Here is a 19,385-nt window from a genome sequence, read left to right as displayed (position 1 = left end):
ATAACAATTAAAAAATATCCCACTGGCTGATGAATTAACAACGAGAAACACACTTGTGTAAACTCATAAGCTGCCTGAGAAATGGGGATAAACAATGAGGAGAAATAAACAGCCTGACATGAAGCAGTGGCGCCCTCTGTTGTCCACTGTGCAGCAGCACAACTTTGCAGGACAAGCACTGGATTTAGGGGGCGGGGGGTACCCATCTGAATCACACATGCTGTGCACTCACTTGTGTCATGTGACTGAAAAATACAAATTCATACAATTAAGTCACATTTTGTGCAAGCAGAAAGTCCGTTTTGGAGTTTTGGAGCAACTATTATTTTTCCCTGAAAGAAAGAAAGAAGAAAGAAGAAGAAGGAGGAGCGCTGCTTGGGTGCAATCCCAGTGGGGTGCCCCATGATCTCTCACTGGTGATTCATTGAAGTCTCAAGGTGTGTATATATTAAAATGTGATCATGACTGTTTGGACCTTTACGCTGATGAAGGCACAAAGCTGAAACACATAGGTCCCGCCATAATAAAGGCTTTTTCATTTTCTATATACAACAGAACTGCCTTGGATTTCTCACTTCCTCATCCTGCACTTCACTCGTACACTCCTCATTTTTGTTCAAGGGCTTCACTGAATCTGTCAGCTTCTATTATTTTTTTCCCATTCTGGTGCATCCACAGTGGCTCTGTTTGAGCATTTTAAGAAAACAGCACAACTGGACGGCTGCGACGTGGGGATGAAAGCCAGAGCATCTATCTGATCCCTCCTTCTTCCCTCTTCCTGAGAGAAATCTGAGCTTTCTGTTGGAGGGAGGGAGGGAGGGAGGGAGAGGGTGAGGAGGAGAGTGGAGGGGGTGGACCAACACGCCATAGGGGGAGGCGAGCAGAGGAGAGGAGAGGAGAGGAGAGGAGAGGAAAGTGAGAGCGAGAGGGGAAGAGAAGAGAGGAAAGACAGGAGGAGGAGAAAGAAAGACAGAAGCCCAGACAGCAGATGTGTGATGAGCGAGGCGGCAGGAGAGGGACGAGCATCGTGTCAGGGTTTAGGTGTGTCCACTCGTAGTGTTCATTCACAGCGGCGGGCTGCAGGGGAGCAGGAGAGGAGAGGAGAGGAGAGGCACTTTCTCAGCTGACACACTCACTCACTCACACACTCACTCGTCTTACACACACACGTGCAAATTGGCAAAACCACAACTCAAAGCGTTTTTTTCCAGCGGCAGCCAACGATTGGCTGCTCCTCTCCGGGACTCGCCGAGGGAGCGCACACAGAGGGCAAGTGGCAGATTTAGGAGCTTACACACGTCGCGTCTACACACACACTCTTTTGTGTGACTGTCACTACACACACACACACACACACACACACACGGAAAGGAAAGGAAAGGAAAGGAAAGCATGTATTTCACAGTGGACTGCTAGCGACAGCGGGGGAGAATCATGAAGGTGAGACACCTATCTGTCTGTCTGTCTGTCTGCCTGTCTGTCTCTGGACCTCTGCCTGTTCCTGTGTGCTGCACATGACCATGGTGTATTTTTTTTCCTCTCTCGAGGTGTCAGTCAGGTCTTCCTCTGTCTTGCGAGCGCGTCCCTGCAGAATTCGAGGACGGCTGTGCGGTTGATGTTGTCGCCGATGTTGCCGTGTTTCTGTGTGAGCGCCACAGTCACTGAGATGCTGATCTTGCCGTCGACTCGGCACAAACGGTTGTTCAAGGAAAAAAAAAAAAAATGGGGGGGAAACTCAGAGCATGTTTCTTATTGTGTGCATGCCCACTAGTAGTGGAGTACAGAGTTTGTTGCTGGGGACTTTGTCCAGATGATGTCAATGTGATAATAGTTGTGCAACTGTGTAGCACCACTGCTGCAGGGCTACTTTGATTTTTTTTTTTTTTTTTAGCCTGTTTTAAAAATCAAACGCAAGACTGTTTGCGTTTATTTCTTTTTAACCTTAAAATGACAGTTTGACAATAACTTTTGCGACCCATTGGTGGACTGGCAGCCCCACCACTCACTCACACACACACACACACACACACACACACACACACACACACACACACACACACACACACACACAGCTTTTAGAAATGCGGTCGCTTGCCTCGCAACATCTTGTCAGACACAACTGTCCGGTTTAAATAGGTGCTGGTTACGTAGCCCCACACCAGGCCAGCTGGTCATGGACCATGTGACTCAGAAAAGAACTGTTTAAAATGAGTGGAATTCAAAAAGAAGAAAAACAAGACAGTGTTGCTTTAAACATCATATTCCAGCTCCCTATCATTAGCCACGTCAACAAATTGAGTTTCCATAGATTTGTTTTTCGTGTCTCCAGCCTTTACAGCCCAGACACTCTGAATCAGTCTGCCTCCTCTTTGGGATCTTGTGCCTCTCTAGTCTTCCTGGTTAAATCTGTCTTTCCCCCTGCATGCGTTGAGTGATGCCTGACAAGTGAAACAGAAGTCCGAAAATGGTGCTGGACAAGTGTGACCCTCCCAGGTAGGAGGAAGAAGAGTGATGGGGACGGAGAGAAATGAACAGAGGCAGCAGCAGACGAGAGGGAGCGTGTGCACCGTGAAGGAAGGATGAGGCGGGGGGAGGAAATAGGGCAAGGAAGGTGGATTGGTAGAGAGAGGAAGAGAGAAAGAGAGAGTCTTTGGAAATTCAGCTCACACACACCTGCACATTAGAGTACAGACACGGCAAACACAAACAAACAACAACAACAACAACAACAACAAAGCCACCAAACCGTCGATGCTGCGAGCCAGTAGCAAGCTGAGCCCAAAACACCTGAAAGAGGTTTCCATGGCAACCAAACTGCTGGGCAAACATGCTGGCCAGATAGCAGCAGGACACATCCAGAGTCGTGTCGCCTGTGTGTGTGTGAGAGAGAGAGACAGAGAGAGAGAGAGAGAGAGGGAGAGGGAGAGAGAGGACAGAGAGATCCTCACATCCGGAAACAGCTTGTTTACAGTGAAGGTTGGAGTGGAGGTGCGCAGCAGGTCGGGGTTAAAGGAGCATGACTCAGCAGACGCTGTCAGCCAAGTGTCCCCGACGTTAACCTGTTTGCAGGGAGAATCAACAGGTGGTGGCGCCAAAGAGCACTCTGCATGACTGGCATGAAGCTCTGCGCTGGCTGTGCTTGGTTGGACGGGGTTGACTTTGGATCTGGAGGTGGGTTCAGGGATTCAAATCAATTCAAACAACTTTATCCCTAAGGGGAAATTCCAGGAAGGAAGTGCACTTGTAGGAGTGTGTGGAAGGGTTTGAGGATTCCTTGGAAGCACAGGGCTCTGACGGTGCCTCCCTCGGGGGTCAGACACGAGGGGAAAAAGCTCCCCCTGGAGGTGGATCTCCAGGTTGACAGCTCGCAGCTTGGATGCTACAAGGCCACAGTCAAATTAAAAACGACGCGCTGCCAGTTTGCGGTGACGGTCAACGATCACCTGACCTGTGTTTCCCGATCAGATCAGTTCTGCAGCCTTGCTTCATGTTTCTGGAAGGGCTGTGTCGAGTCTTTGCACTCGGCAGCCAGCTCTGCTGTCTTTAACAGACGTACCCGAATAATGTTTTGTGCGCCTGGACATCCGACAGATTTAATCGCATCATAATTAAAATGCTGAGCGGCAGTGACTTTGCCCGCTGCTCGCTGTGATTCAGCCACCGTGAGGCAAACCATAGCTGCACATTAACGCATTAAGATGATTTGTACCCTCATTAAAAAGCATTAGTGAGGGGGCAGCCTGTGCGGGTGTGCGTGCCTGTGTGCCTGTGTGCCTGTGCATGTGTGTGTGTGTTCACCCGAGCCAACAAGGGGTTTTACCAGACGGAACAAATTACTCGTCTCAGAACATCACAAGATCTGCGCCGTGCACACAGAGTCTGATTTCGCAGGACATTAATTATAGATGGATCTTTATGACATCGCCGCTTGTTCAGGATTCAACTGTTGTCTGCTGACACACACAAACTTGACAGACAAAGTCCATGAAGTTTTTGTTTTTATGTCGTCTGGGCGTGCCCCTGGTGAGATGTACGGAGGTCCCCTGGGGTCTCCTCCTACCGGACCTGGATCAGGGCGTTAGTTAGCTCCCGGACAGTCTGTGGTGGTAGCTGTTGATGCTACAACACATGATGTCGCAGTCACTCTATTGGAATCAATTGGAAGTCCAAGAATGGAGGTGGTTCAGTCATGTGTTTGGGATGCCTCCTGGACGCCTCCCAGGAGAGGTGTTCCGGGCATGTCCCGACTCCGAATAAAGTGGTAGAAGATGGATGGATGGATGGATGGATGGAACCAACGAGAAACGATCGGTGCCTCCAGGAACTGCTGACACACTCCAGCCACACGAGACCGGGCAGCATCTGCTCTGACAGTGGGTCCAAGCTTCTCATCCCAGTACCCTTCAGCAGCTAAAGTTCCTCCGTCCAGCACATGGAGGTCAGAAGAACAAGTCACCATTGGCAAATCTGCCAATTCCTGTGTTCTGTGCTCCTCCTGTTCCTCCTTTGCACAAAGGAACAGTTAGCGGTTCCCACTTCTGTTGGCTGCAGATACCAAGTGGCATTGGAGGGCATTTGAAAGCTGCCAAAACAAGCCAAGAATCAGTGAGAAAGGATGAGTGGAGGGAAATGGTCTGTGGCCAAAAGCATTCCCTGATTGCCTCTCCAATTCCACCAGTTGTCTTTCCCAATTGCACTAAGCAGGTGACACAGATTCAAAATCATTACAGTTTCATGACTGAATGGGTTGATGTCCAGGAAGTGCGGTGCAGATGTTTGTCCTCGCCATCTGCTGCGCTCTCTCGCTGATCGGCGGCTCTTCCTTCGGCGACAAAAGGACAAGCGCGTCTTTTTCATGGCCACACATCAGCTTTCACCTTGCAGTGCAGGTAATGGAAGCGTTTCTTTCCACCTTAATGTGCAGCTCAAAGACAAAGGTCAGATTGTCAAAAACATTCTGTCTTGGAGAAAAGAAAGAAGCCATGCACACGCACACATTTCCTATCATGTAGGATGTAAACACCGGCTCTGCTGTTAGAAGTACAACAATACACACTTACACCAGTGAACAGCTGTGACTTTGTGCAGGCGAAACTAATTCAGGTGTTTTTCACGAGCTTGTGAATTTTGCTTTTGTTTTATTTTTCTCTTTGGGACTGGAAGGGGAGCAGATTGACTTTGTGGCAGGCTTCCTTGCCCTGGTGTGAACCCTGCCCCCGACATGCCAGCTCACTACTGCGAGCATCGGCAAAAATCGTGCAGGCAGAGAAGCGACAGGGGAGGAGTCATGTCCACGCAGACAAAAAGAGTCAACCAGGGAACGTGAGGAAAAAACAAAACCAGTGACAGTGCTGATTATTCAGAGCGACTCTGTATCTACTTTAGAATCTTGTCATCTGAAGATGAGACTAGGTTACTGGGGCTGGGATGAAATGAGTCCAATTGTGGGTTGATTCAACTAAAACTCCAGCAGCTACATTACGTCTTCCTAATGACTCAGACAGAAGTTTAGTCGATAGTCACAGTATTTGTAATCGAGAAATCCCATAATTAGTCAGTACCTGTTGTCAGGAAGCACGAGGGATTGGAGGCATTAAGTCACCACTTGGTTTTATTGTGAGAACGTAGTTGAAAAGCTGCAGACGCTCGGCTGATTGCTGTGTTTAAAATCCTTCCAGCCTCTCGTCAGAGGCGCAGATGCTTTAAACAGGAAGAGGCTGGAAACTAAGCTGCTGCCACGGATCGATTCACAACAGAGGCCCTTCTTCCTCCACCTCCTCCTCCTCCTCCTCTTCCTCCTCCACATCGTCTCCACTTTGTTCCCCGAGCATTTCTGTAATTTAGCGAGGGTCTGTGTCCCGTCAGGGGGTGGAGTCAGAGCATTGATGAACCAGAGACGGCCTGAGCTCCAGTGGCTTCCTCTGTGTGTGTGTGTGTGTGTGTGTGTGTGTGTGTGTGTGTGTGTGTGTGTGTGTGTGTGTGCGTGTGTGTGTAGCCACTGAGCCAAGTGTAATTGAACATCCTGTCTGTTGTGGGACAGACTTGCAATGCACATTGCGAGTGTTGTGTTCATGCAAGCGAGTCCTCCGAGGTGACAGAAGCCAGAAGACGACCCGGATGGAAATGACTGAAATCCTAATGCCTTTTTAATGAAACAATAATTGGCTTATTGATTTTTGCGAGCCCCGGCAACGACTGTGGACAAGACCGTGTGTGTGACTCTCTGTGATAGTTTATCCTGGGGAGGGGCAGGAGGATAGGGAGGGACGGTTCTTTCATTGGCAACAGGAAAATGATAAATGTGAACCTTATCGAGGCCAGATCACCTGATCAAGCGGATCAGGTTCTGTTACCGCTTTTGATAAATGGCGAGCGCCATCACTGTTCACTCATTTTATGACCCTGAAACGGCTTCAGACAGGGCTCAGTCTCTGCCCTGAAACACCAAACACCAAGGAGTGATGGATATTCTTCTTTCGGTGCATCAATCCACATCCACCATTATTCTCTCTTTTCTCTGGACTGAGGGATCAATAGGAGTCCCGTCCTCCACTCCGTCTTCTCTGAGACGCCGTGCGGCCATCACAATTTTGTCAATTCCTTCCCGACCTCGCGCGCAGACGCATTAAGGACGCGTGCACCATCCTCCCCAAAGCTTCAAGGACGGAGCTGCTGTTTTGTCTCAAGAGGCGAGCGCTGACCTTCCCTCAGCCAGCGCCTGGAGAGGTCAGGGGGGAGGGGCTCCGACCCAAAGATGCAGGTTGGGAGGGGCTAAGGGCGGCGGCTCACTTTGATGGAACTTGAAAGGAGATACAAAGTGGCGGAGTTCAGATTCCATTGTGTTTTTCAATGTATTTTCATCAGAAAGTGTCGTTGTGATCTTCAAGATCACAGGAACGAGTCCAGTTGCCCTAACTTAACCCTTCTAGCCACCGGATTGGATCGCTTGCATCTGTCTGGGATGTTTCAGACTGCAGGACGTGCGAGTGTCAGGACCTAACAGGCGGCGGGAGATACACCCTTCACCCGATCAGAGAGAAACCATTCAATCAGCCGTCTCTCGCTGCACAGCCAGCCGCATCACTCGCAGTCTGCGTCGCCCCGTCGGCCGCCAGTCATCAATAACCCTCCGCTCCACAGTGAACATCGGGTTCGACCGCGTTTGCCGCGAGCAAAATCATAAATTACGCTTACTCACCGGAGTTTCACACACGACAGCTGTGCCTCTCGCATGAAAGCATGACAGATTAACCCGGGTGATGGATATTTTACAGGGGACTTTCTAACAATCCCAGTCTGCTCACCTTTATTGCTGCTGAGCCCCAAGACGCAGCCGTGGGGGGGGGGGGGGGGGGGGGGGGAAGAGCCGATGAAGAGACTCTTCCCGCCTCGAGCGGATTGATGAGTATTTGCCTTTCTGCCGAGCGAGGACGCGGCAGCGCGCAACCGGCGGAGTAAATCGGAGGAGTGGCGGGGGGGGGGCTGTCGTCCCACAGCGCCTTGGGACCTGATGGACGCCGCCGCTTTCAGCCCCCACAGACTTCAATTCACGCAGAGCCAGTTCAGTTTGGAGTGCAGGCAAAGGGGGAGAAAAAAAGCATTTATTAGCCCTCGAGGCACAGGGACATTTGTCCAGCGTGGCGTGACTCACTCGTCACATAAATTGAGGCGTTACCTCAAAGGTACGGAAACGCAAGATTATTATACTATACATATATTGATGACTGGCTAAGAAAACAGAGGTGATCATCTCCGGACCTGCTTCGGGAGAAATTTGGCCGGGTTTCCACTTGACTGTACACCTCCCACCACCTTTTCCAGTGACTCAATATCAGACCAGACAAATGAAGGGAGACAAAAAGAAAAGTCAGTTTGTTTAAACAAAAAGTGGCTACAAGGAGATAGAATTCTCACGAGAGAATTTCCATTTTCCACCTGCACTCATCCTGCAGTTGGGGTCACAGAGTCTGGATTAAATCCCGGTTATCTTGGCCCAAAGGACACATCAGCAGTTTTTCACGAGGCCAACACAAGGAACATTAAACATCCATCAGATGACAATTCGTCCAACATGCACGTCTCTGGACTGTGGGACCAGAGTCAAAGCTGGACCCTCTTGTTTTTTTCCCCGAGGCGACGGCGCTAACCAACCGCTGACCCCCCCGGACCATTTGCAGGACTTCCAGCCGGCAGCTGTCCACGTCAACAGGAGATTTTCAAATTGCAAAGCAGACACTGAGAAGCTTCAAATGACCTGCACAGGCCGCCGGGTCAACGTCACACGATCTGCACACACCAACACGTGCACGACACGCGGCAGCACTCGATGTCAAGCAGACTGATAGTGGAAAAAAAATCTTCAAAGACGCGAAGGAGAGTCTGGGCTCCCGGCCACGGCAGACCGAGACACAAGCCTCTGGCCGTCCATTTCTTTCTTTTATTTGACCAGTGGCTTCAAAAGCAGGACCCGTGAACATTTCAAACTAACCAGGGATGGAAAACGGGAAGTGGGCCAAGTGGCTACAACGCTGCGTGACTCAAAGACACCTGGAAGTGTATTTTAGTTGCAAGGACATTTAAATATCCCAGAGAGGTCTGCTGTGGATTGTCCTTTCTCCAGGACTCATATCATCCTCCACAGAAAAAAAAAATCCAACCGGATCACAACATGTTTCGGGGGTCTTGTTATTGTACAGTGACAAGCCGATAAAAGCCGGCGTGATGCCTGCTTGAGCGAGCGCAGGTCTGTTTGACCGCTGTTCATCCGGCTGGCAGAGCGAGCAGAGACCTGGTTTGACTCAGGAGAGACCCGGCCGACCGACTGTCAGACACATCAGGTCAGAGCGAGCCGCCTCTCCGGACAGTCGAGCTCCACGTCACGCTGCAGATGGCAGCGGCTCTGAGGGGACGAGCAGCCGCAGCAGGAACCAACAGCCCTGATATATACGTGTAGAAAATTTGGACTGATTTACGATATTTAGATTGGTAAAAACTGAATTTACTGCTCTACACTGTGAAAGTGGATACTCACAGTATAAAAAAGTAATTTGTTTATCATACCCATAGAACAGTTCTTTTTTCATATATAAAAAATATCCATAGAATAAGGGTCTTGTTCCCAGTTAGCTGCACCACCATGTTTCCAAGGAAGCCTGGTGCGGACAATCCAGCTGCCTGACAGCAGAGTGTTTGGTATCTAGGCTGAGCGCTCACGTTTCAGTTAAACCCACGAAGAAGAAGGTGGACGAGGTTTCAACGTTTGGATGCGCAGGCCACCGTAGTTCACTGGCAAGCTCGGGAGAGGGAGAGTCAGTGAAAGAGCACTGCTTGATGTCACTGTTCCTTCTTAAAATCTAAATATTACACACTTAACCTTTAGGAACAACAACAACAACAAAAACAACAAAAACATTAATACACACGTGGCTAGTGCATGTGGGGGCGCTGTTAAAGAGCGCAGGTAATCTCAGTGCGTTCATCCTCCGTCCACCCATCCACAAAATACCCTGCAGCCACGTGGCCTCGGTTCAAAACGAGCCGCAGCAACAAGGAAGAGGGGGAAAATATCTGCAAGATGGAATATCAAAGGGACTGAAAGAGCCTTTGATATGAAGTGGAAAGAGTCATTAAGTACATCAGACGCGGTAGATGTGCGGCATTCGCTCGGCTTGGTGGAGCAGGCCACTGTTTTATAAATGACCAGAAGGTTTTTCATTTCAAAGCAGCATTCTTCAAGTGCTCTTGTGTGAAGGTCCCCCCCCTCCACAGGTGATATATTAGATATGGGAGCTGTCGGCCAGGATCTGCTGAACAGATGAGCTGCAGGCCTGATGACGCGCAGCGACTTTGTTGTATTGCAGGATAATAAAAAAAAAAAAAAAAAATTAAATGCTGTAAATATCTTTTTGACGTGGCCTTTCACCACCCGCACTGGTTTTGCAGATCCGACAGATTCAAAACCCATCTGCGTGTTTCTCTGCATCGTTTCGTATTCACAGTGCACAACTGTAAAGTAGGCCACAGTGCACATCTTTGCAGGAGACATCAGGATGTCAGACTTTCAGCAAGGAGCTGAAACTATTACTTCTCGGCATTTGGACGGGCAGAAGTGGAACAGACAGACATTTTTTGCGGATGCGGAACCTGCATTCACGGTGGATGGAAGAGAGACGCAAGGCTGTCAAACTGTCGCACGCAGACAGCGGTACACAAAGATACAGCATCACACTGACAAGTGATCTTGGGGGACCTGTTGCCTGGCAGCGTCGGTCAGGGCTGTGGATGCTGAGTCGGCTGCTCAGTGGTTCCAAAGAAGCTGAAGGAGGAGTCGGAACCACCGAGTACAATTGGTGTGTTCACATATATAGACATAACTGAGCCAGAGATGATTTCTTTTTTTTCCCCCTTTGAGCATTTACCATCTGCAGCCATGTCAAGCTCTGTCTTTGTAGAGGCGCTCCGAGATGTTTTCTCCTTGTAAGGGCTGTCCCACTGAGCTTTGAATACCTACTGCTGATAGGCACCGAGCTGCGGCGAAAACACAGCGGAAAAAGAGCCGGCCGTGAAGCTGATAGGAGTTCTGAACACTGACTGCTGCTGCTGCTGCTGCTGCTGCTGCTGCTTGCTGAGATTATCGTGGATGCTGCAGCTGCACAGCAGAAGCACTTGAAGGCAACTCGCTCTCCGGTCACATCCTTGTTACGCACAGACTGTTTAGCGCCAACGTCTGCTTCAGGTTTTGCATTCGAGCATCGCCGCCAGCAGATTCACATTCAATCTCATCAGTGATCCGACCTGCGAGCCAGTCAGTCACGTTGCATCCAGCGCTGCTGCTGCTGCTGCTGCTGCTGCTGCTGCTGCTGCTGCTGCTGCATCCAGCTCCCTGGACTCACCATACTGATCAGCCTGCACAAAAGCGTGATTGCTAATCAATAATACTTCCAGGCCATGAGCATATTTCAGTCCTTTCATCTTAACACAAATCTAATTTATTATTTAGGGAATACGGGACAGAAACTCGATGTCTTTTCAGCCTGTGAAGATCACTTAATGGTCTTTGCACGACCTGAATCCAGGCAGCAGCTCCGCTGGGGCTGTTTACCAGCACGCCCCAGCGGAGCTGCTGCGTTGGGAATGATTGAAACGTGCGAGCAAAGATTTTCAAGTCCAACGCACCCTCAGTGGTGCGCTGACGTCACTTCGAGGTCCCTCCCTGCTGCCACTTGCACTTTCACAGCCGGCCGCCTGCGTTGCTTCGTGTGCTTTTCAATGTCGAGAAGTGAGGGTGAACTCGTTGGCGAGAGGAGTGACGGAGCAGCGGCGGCGGAACAGACAGGAATCCACAGAGGAGGCGGCACTCCGACTTATATTCCTGTAATATCAGGGTCGAGCCGTCACACACAGAGCCGGAGAGAAAGGCAGAGCCGAGGGAGTCCACCGTGTTATTGGAAATGCAGTGTGTTGTGCTGCATTTGGCTGCGGGCTCTCACACACACACACACACACACACACACACACACACACACACACACACACACACACACACACACACACACACACACACAGAAATGTGACTCCTCAGCAGTTTGTTGGAAAACATTAAGCAGCGCTCTCCCAATGACATTTACTCATCAACCTTTGGCATTTTTAAAAATCCACCACCAACACAGAGGAAGGACAAGAAGGCTGCTGCTGATCCACATCACAAGCAAGTCCTTAGTAAGAACTCCATTGCTCCATTTATACAACACGGGGGGCGGGGGGGCAAGTGATGTTGCTGCCAATGCTTTCATCACCTGCACCTTTCTGTAACTTAAAGTCAGGTTGTAAAATGAATTTCAAATGGAATGTGGTCTGGTGGCTGCTATGAGGCATCATTGTGTCACTGAGCCAGTAGGATGAAGCCACGCTATGTGATAATTATCATTTCTCCAGTGCGACCGGCAAAACGTGAGAGAAGGTGAAGAAACCAATATCAGCTCAGGGACCCGGCGGAGCCCAACAAACTGTCCAGGAGGGTTGTTACATTTTGCTCTTTGATTATTTGTAAAAAAAAAAAAAAAAAAAAAAAAAAAAAAACTATTCCGTCTCCTCCTCCGAGCAAACACAACACGCTATTTTCACTTGAAGTAAACTGGTCACGTATGGCGACATACAGGGGTCGGCATGTTGCACGTACGTCACAACCGGTGACGTGTAAATGTGAAAAAGTCTTTCCGTGACACTTTTGCGATACACCTCTGTAAGGACACGTCTGAAAAACCACCTCGAAACCTTTTAACCACATTTGAGAGGTTTTTCCATGTTTAGCTGTTTGCAGTTTCCAGTCTTTCATTGCGATATTTAGGTTTAGCGCAGGCGCTGTTCACATGCCACAAGTGCTGCTGAGCGACTCAGCTCTCCCTCCCTTTCCAGACAACGGCACCCAGACAGAAGCAGGACGTGCCGTCCCTCCTTCTTCCAGACTGGTGTTAATAATAACACCAGTTGGCCAGGTGTAAATCTCCTCGCGCACTTGTCAGTGCAACCTGACGAGAGAAGCAACACTTCCAAGAGGATAATTGGGCCCCTGACGCTTTTCTCAGGCTTGTGCCGTGGAGAAACTCTCTCTCTCTCTCTCCCTATCTCTCTGTCTCTCTCTCTCTCTCCGTATCTCTCTCTCTCTCTCTCTCTCTCCGTATCTCTCTCTCTCTCTCTCCGTATCTCTCTCTCTCTCTCTCTCTCTCCCTATCTCTCTCTGTATCTCTCTCTCTCTCTCCGTATCTCTCCGTATCTCTCTCTCTCTCTCTCTCTCCCTATCTCTCTCTGTATCTCTCTCTCTCTCTCTCTGTCTCTCTCGCTCTCTCCGTATCTCTCTGTCTCTCGCTCTCTCTCTCTCTCTCTCTGGGTGCACTATTCAGTTTCCTTAAATGTGCCTTCCCCCCACGGCAGCTCGTCTGCAGTGTGTACGCGACCTGTCAGCTCCCGGCAGCCTTTACCGGTGCTGCGCGTCAGAATGCTGGGAGGTGACGCAGCAGCAAAGACCAGACTGGGTCGTCTCAGATGAATTACAGCGCATTTAACAACCTCAGATCCACCCACCACAGCCTGATCCTAGCGTTTTTATGCAGCAGAGACGAGAGGGCAGAAATGGTGTTTTCCTTTCGCACGAGTCTGGCTCCACGCCGTCTGACTAACTGGAACTACTGGCAGGAAATCCCATTACGCCACTGCATCGATGGCCTCGTCTTTTTGCAAGTCCATTAGTGCCTGCAAAAAACTGTGATTTGCCCAAAAAGCGATGAAAACGCAACATTTGCTGGCTTAGCGGGAGAGCTCGCGTGCGTTCATATGGTCATTTTGCTCAAGTGATTATGCCGAGTGGCTGTGCCAATACAGATTATTGCTCAGCTGCAGTATCGTGATTGTGGGGAGCGCAGACAACAGCGTTTACCACCAGCTGCCCAAACCAAACCTGGCTTTTACTACAACCGTGTCTTGAACAGTGATCGTTCCAAACCCTGAAGACAAAATGAACAATTGAAAATGAAAACTCAAGATTCACTCTATACCCATGTTATCTCACAATGATCTGTTTCCAGCCTGTCAGTCAACTCCCCAGAAGTAAGAAAAGTCCACCCTTTGTCTTTTTAAGAAATTACCCCCATGGTGATGTCACAATGGGCACCGATATGTCAATAATATCCCTCCCAGATGGGAGCACCAGCTCGGTGTCCCTCAACAAGGCCTGAGGTTTAGCAGGAAGATCTCATCTGGCATTTTTGTGGGAGGCTGCAAACAGAGGGCTAAATCTGTGTGTTTTGAGGTATGTCTCTTGGATAATTAGTCATCAAGAGCTCTACAGGAGGTCACCAAGGTCAAAAAGAAAATCCTCTCAACCTTCACTCTCAGGGAACACGGTTCCCACTGCACACTTCGCAGCCTGACCTCTGCATACACCAGCAACACAGCCAACCACATGTGAAGGCAGCAGCTGGTAGAGGGAACATGAGAAGCATGCGGTCCTTCCTCCACACTACACACATCCCGATTCAGATTCAGCCATTCTTTTTATCCAGGGAGTCTCTGCTGAGCTGGCTTTTATGAAGCGAGTCCCGGTTCTTTGGCAGGAGACGCTCAAAGCCTCCTCCTCCTCCTCCTTCTCCTCCTCCTCTTCCTCCATCACCTGCATTTTTATTTTCCACTCAATGGCAGCCCGTCGAGGTCGTTCATCTAACCTTCATGTCGTTTCCGCTCTTGGGAACTGCGGGGTGGATGAGATGGCAATATGAACTCTGGCTACACACAGGGGGAGGGGGGGGGGGGAAAGGTATAACATTCCACGCGCCAGCGCAGCCGGAAGTATAAAAGATAATTCCCTTGTTAGACATCAGCCACAGACAGATGGTTTTGTGCGTCTACACGCTCCCTCCCAGGACTCTCCATTTACGGGGGCTCGGTGGATTCATTTAATTCCCAAATGTGAGCCTCAGAGCACAAAATGTGTTTTACTACTGCAGACAGAATAAAATTACCGGGGCATGTGCGCCACAGAGGTCGCTCAATGCAGTGCGGTGGGATTCCAGGGCCTGTGTTTGAGGATAATGAGTGGAGACTGGCTGGCCTGGACTAATGATCCGCTGTGTTTTGGGGATAATTACTTTTGGTTTCTTTTTGTTGGTTGAAGAGGCATCAGCATGCATTTCAACCAGTGTTGTTCGACACACAAGCAAGTGAGTGGCGGAGGCAGGGTGTGCCAGGAGCTGCGTAGAGTTTGCCTGCGTGGCCTTGACGATCAGCGCAGGTTTCCTCCAGATGCACACAGGCAAATAGCAAAAAGAAATGAGGAGCTGTATGAAAATGATAATCAGACGGTGAGATAACGCACACACACGGGAACACTGCCTCGGTAAAATAGATTACATTGGGAACTAATCACTGTGAACGTAAACATGTGATGTGCTTAGAAAGCTCATTAAGGTTGAGCATCAATAAGAATATCACGCAGTGATCAATGCAAAGGCTCTGCAGAAATGCTGAGTAGTCATTAGCACGAGGACAGCAAGTCCGCTCCATATAGTTGCACACATAAAAGACGACATATTAAACACAACGTTAGCATAGAGGCTAAATTGACAAAATCTAGACGCAATAAAAATCTTTTTTTTTTACTATTATTACGGCTAAACTCTCGACAACGCACCCGCTGTTCTGCAAGGATGCATCAAAGCAGAACACCAGGAAGTACGTGAAGTTTCTCCCGTCCTTGTTCGACCTTTCTTTCTTTTCTTTTGACTTTATTCCATGAAATGTCACATCCTGCATAATGACCACTCTGTGGGTCCATCCGTCTCTTCAGCCGGCTTCTAGCCGGGCACACACACCCCAAGAGAGCCACTAGAGATAAAAACCACCGTGTAAGAAGGTTTGTGTGCTGTTACCACACAGGATAAAAGGAACAAAGTCTTGACGGAGACTTCCAGGGAGGAGGCCAGCCTGAGTTAACAGGCTCCGTGGCAACCGCGCCTCGCGCCGTTCATCTGTTTTTTCATTTACATTGTCAGTCTGCTGAGCGACTCCGCCAGAGCTCGGCCAATCAGAGGGGAGGAGCCCGTTCCCATCTCCTGTCAAGAGTAATGGATATCAGAGAACGCTTCGGTGGACAGACAGGCCGCTTGAGAAATGAGTTTCCAATTTACTCACGTTATTACTCATCAATAGACGGACCAAAGGAAAAGATTGTTTTTTTTATGCTGACCTGTTTTTAAACGGTATAGATGAACAACTGATGATGACGGTTTTGTCAGTCGATCCTCCTTGTTATGCAGCAGGTGAACTGAAGCCAGTTGGGGGGTGAGTAATGTCTGAGCTAGTCACTTCCTGTCCCTGTGGACGACTGAGCTCCTAACTGCGCCCTCAAACGTATGTGGTCAGTGGCTCAAACTGCCTTAAGCCAATTATTGATGATCCATTTATTAGCTTGTTTGCTGATCGTTTTTGTTTTTTTTGTGGTCACTTTGACTACCAGTTTCCTTACCTTCTATCTTTCCATGAATCGGCAATTCAATTGCCAATTCTGTCTTCTGTTGCCATTTTCTCTCACAGTCACGCAACTTGCCTTAAGTTCCCTTATATATCCGATAGCAGGTTGCTGAGCTGTGCACTAAATCAGCCGCAGGCAGCGGCCAGGTAATCAGATCCTAGGTTGGGTGCGCTTCCACGCTGTGAGTGTTGAAAAGTGGAAACCGCACCTTGGAAATCAATGTCTCTCTGTCTCTTGCCTTGCAGTCTCAGCAGAAGTGCATCGTGATCTTTGCCTTGGTGTGCTGCTTCGCCGTGCTAGTGGCGCTCATTTTCTCCGCCGTCGACGTTTGGGGCGAAGACGAGGACGGCATCACGGAGGACAACTGTAGCAAGAGCTGCAGGTGAGAAGTCCACATCCAGGGGGAAATTATACATTTACTGACGATTGCGGTCTTTTGTTGACCTTTTCCTTCAGTAGGTGATGTTCGTTTAGCTCCAAGATTAGTTTAGTTGGATGGTTTTTCTTTTCTTTAACAGCACCTTCAGGTTCTTTTGTTGTATTTTTGCCTTCATCTTTTGTAACCTTACAACAACCATATGATTATCAGTCTAGTGTGAGTGACTCTATATTTAACAGGACACTCCCACACAAAAAGCTGGTGGATCTGCAGACTCCAGCAGCTCCACCTCCATGAAACTCTTTCCACCTAGTTCAACATCCAATTACTTCCTGTAGCCACCGAGTCAGCCTGCTCTTCTCCAGATCAGCAACCAATCGGGAAACTTTATTGAGCATCGACTGATCCACTCATGGCTGGAAGTCATGTAATCTTCACTTGTAAATCTGAATCGGACTCCTGTCCTCCTCCTCCTCTGAAGGACTCCCAGAGCTGGTGCGCTGAGATGACCTGAGAGATAAATCAGAGGGCTAAGGAGGAGATGCGGGAGGTGAGGAGAGGAAGTGTGGGTGAAGCAGACGAAGGAAGTAGCGGAGGTAAACTGAGGGGGAGCGGTTGGCTGATTGCCTGTGGTGACGAAGGGCTTCTCAGTTCACAGTCTCACTGCAAACTGCATATTTTAGAAATATGGGGCTGTCGTTCCCCCGCACCGTCATTTAAAAGACATATGGTGCGTGCAGGTGTGAGGGAATTACATTTCACAGTGTTTTGCTCAAAGCAAGCTGCAGCGGCACAGAAGGATGAGTTGCTGGGGACTCACGCTCACTCATTAACTGGGCTGCGCTGAGGTTGTTGAGTTGTTTTAAAAGTTGACCACGATTCATCATAAGAGATGCATCTAACGGCCTTTCTAGTCACTTAATGAAATGCGCCGTAATCAACGCGATAAAAGCCGGGACTGTTTACGCTGTGCGATCAGAACTCTGCAGACTCCTCGCCTCATTTTTCACCCGTTCCCACTCGGAAGCTGCGCCGCGGCGGATGAGTGATGCAGTAATTAGGAGTCTTTTTTGTTTAAGGCGTTGTAATTCCGACACACCACACTCCACCGCTTTCTGAATTTCCCTTTTAATCTTGTTTTTTGTTGCATGATTCATACTTGCATCGCTTGCCAGTCATGTGCAGCAGATAAGAGACGGTTTGCTCTGAATGCTCACGGAAAACATTAACACTTAAATAGCCTGACCTAGATTGTGTCATCTATAATTATGAAGGCGACAAAAACTCTGTTGAGTTTGCATGGGTGTGTATGTTGGTGGTTGAAGCGGCGTAATAGCGCCAGCCGCCTCTAATGAGTCTAATGTGCAATTTCCTGTCAAGACAGCTGATCGGTAAATTAATGTTGTTCAGCATTTTTGTTTTAGGACGGAGGATAAAATAAATTCAAAAAGAGCCGGACTCAGTTTTCAATTACGTGTTCCACATCGACTGCATGGAAATTGTTATTGATTCATTATCCAGCAGCAACCCAGCTGACATTTCAAAACCAAGGTTAGAGTCACGAACTTGACCAGTAATTAATGACTAAGGTGGACCTGGATGCAGTTTGACATTCAGCTGTTTAGGACACAAGCTGTGCATCCACAGAGCCCCCTCTGCGGCCCCTTCGTCAGAATAGAGGGGGCAGAGAAAATAAACGGATGTTGAGAACTTAGTCTCGGTCATGGCCTCGGAGCAAACTTCACTTAAACAAGTACAAAAAATAGGTCAATAAATACATGGGAGAAGTGTGAGGAGGAAGAGCAGAGCATCTGGAAGCAATTAGCCTTCCCCAGTAAAGGCTTGGGAACAGAAACATAATGACATAACGACAGATGGATGGATGGATGGATGAATGGATGGATGGATGGACGCCAGTTTGATTTTGCAAAATGCATGTCTGTCGTTGGTCTATCTAGTCTTCAATCAACCTTTTTTTCAGTTGACAGTAAGATTTCCTCCTTCCTTGTTGTACCAAAACTGGAAGGCAATGCCACTGGCTGTGCTTCATCCACAGAAGAAGAGAAACAGGAAGTGCCTGCATGCCCAGCTGCGACTGAGGAGATTAGACTGGATGCTGCGGCCGTGGCAGCTTTATCTGCGCCGGATGACTTTTGTGCTTTGGAGGGAGTGCAAAAAGCAGAGCCCGCGGCTTTTCTAGTCGACTGACTTGTTTCCGCTTGACTCCCAGTGGACTTTGGAAGTTCTTCTTCTTCTGCCGCATTATCCCGAGTCGGGTCGCGGGGGCAAAAGTCTCAGCTGAGCCACCCAAACTTCCCTGGCCCCAGTCACCTCCTCCAGCTCATCCTGCAGGACCCCAAGGCGTTCCCATGCCAGCCGGGGGGACGTAGTCCCTCCAGCGTGTCCTGGGTCTTCCTCTGGTTTTCTCCAAGCAGGCCATGCCCGGTGGGATATGCTCCAACTTTCTGGTGAACAAAACTCTGAGATACTTGAAATCCTCCACCTGAGGGAGGGTCACTCCACGGACCCGGAGAGGGCAAGCCACCTTTTTCCAGTCAAGAGACTTTGGAAGCAGTTCAGCTAAACACCCATAGGGCACCGACTCACCCAGTGTTGCTGAAGCCCCAAGAGTTATAGTTGTAGCTAGCTAGCTATAGCTTCCATTAGAGACTGTAGAAAATCAAATGACTTTGGGAACATTCTATCCAGTAGGTTCTCCATGTTGCATTATGCCAAACAACCCCCGGCTACTCAGTTCAGGCAGTTGACTGGCCGCCGGCCAGAATGCAGCTGTGACCGCCGTGAAGGAATCCAATCCACTAAGTACCCGCTTCGCTCTAACAAAGCCAGCCGTCCCAAAAATAAACATTGCTAAGTGTTTTGGATAATGGATTAAAAGTTGTGTCGCTGCAGTCGCGGCTGACGACACACTGGACCTCCAACCTGACGTTGCCCCGGCGGGAGACGAATGGCATGCTGGGAGAA

The 19,385-nt window shown here is 49.2% G+C and overlaps 1 protein-coding gene across 2 annotated transcripts in view; it reads left to right on the top strand.

The window, feature by feature from the left end:
- The window catches only part of LOC142901529 (inactive phospholipase D5-like), a 35,549-nt gene that overhangs the window by 5,918 nt on the left and 10,246 nt on the right, over positions 1-19,385 (top strand). The window contains exons 1-2 of one of the 2 annotated variants that reach the window (XM_076046076.1): positions 915-1,440; positions 16,267-16,403. In XM_076046076.1, the coding sequence (XP_075902191.1) occupies positions 1,435-1,440; positions 16,267-16,403 (143 nt within the window). In that variant the 5' untranslated portion in view covers positions 915-1,434. Of the gene's footprint in view, positions 1-914; positions 1,441-16,266; positions 16,404-19,385 lie in introns of those variants that run through there. The other variant, XM_076046075.1, reaches the window with a different exon arrangement.

This window comes from Nelusetta ayraudi, unplaced genomic scaffold (genome assembly GCF_046127955.1).
Source record: "Nelusetta ayraudi isolate G7.1 ecotype Tasmania unplaced genomic scaffold, CSIRO-AGI_Nayr_v1 ptg000089l, whole genome shotgun sequence".
Taxonomy (NCBI): domain Eukaryota; kingdom Metazoa; phylum Chordata; class Actinopteri; order Tetraodontiformes; family Monacanthidae; genus Nelusetta; species Nelusetta ayraudi.
The sequence above is the reverse complement of the archived record's forward strand: the minus strand, read 5'-3'. Positions and strand labels throughout refer to the sequence as shown.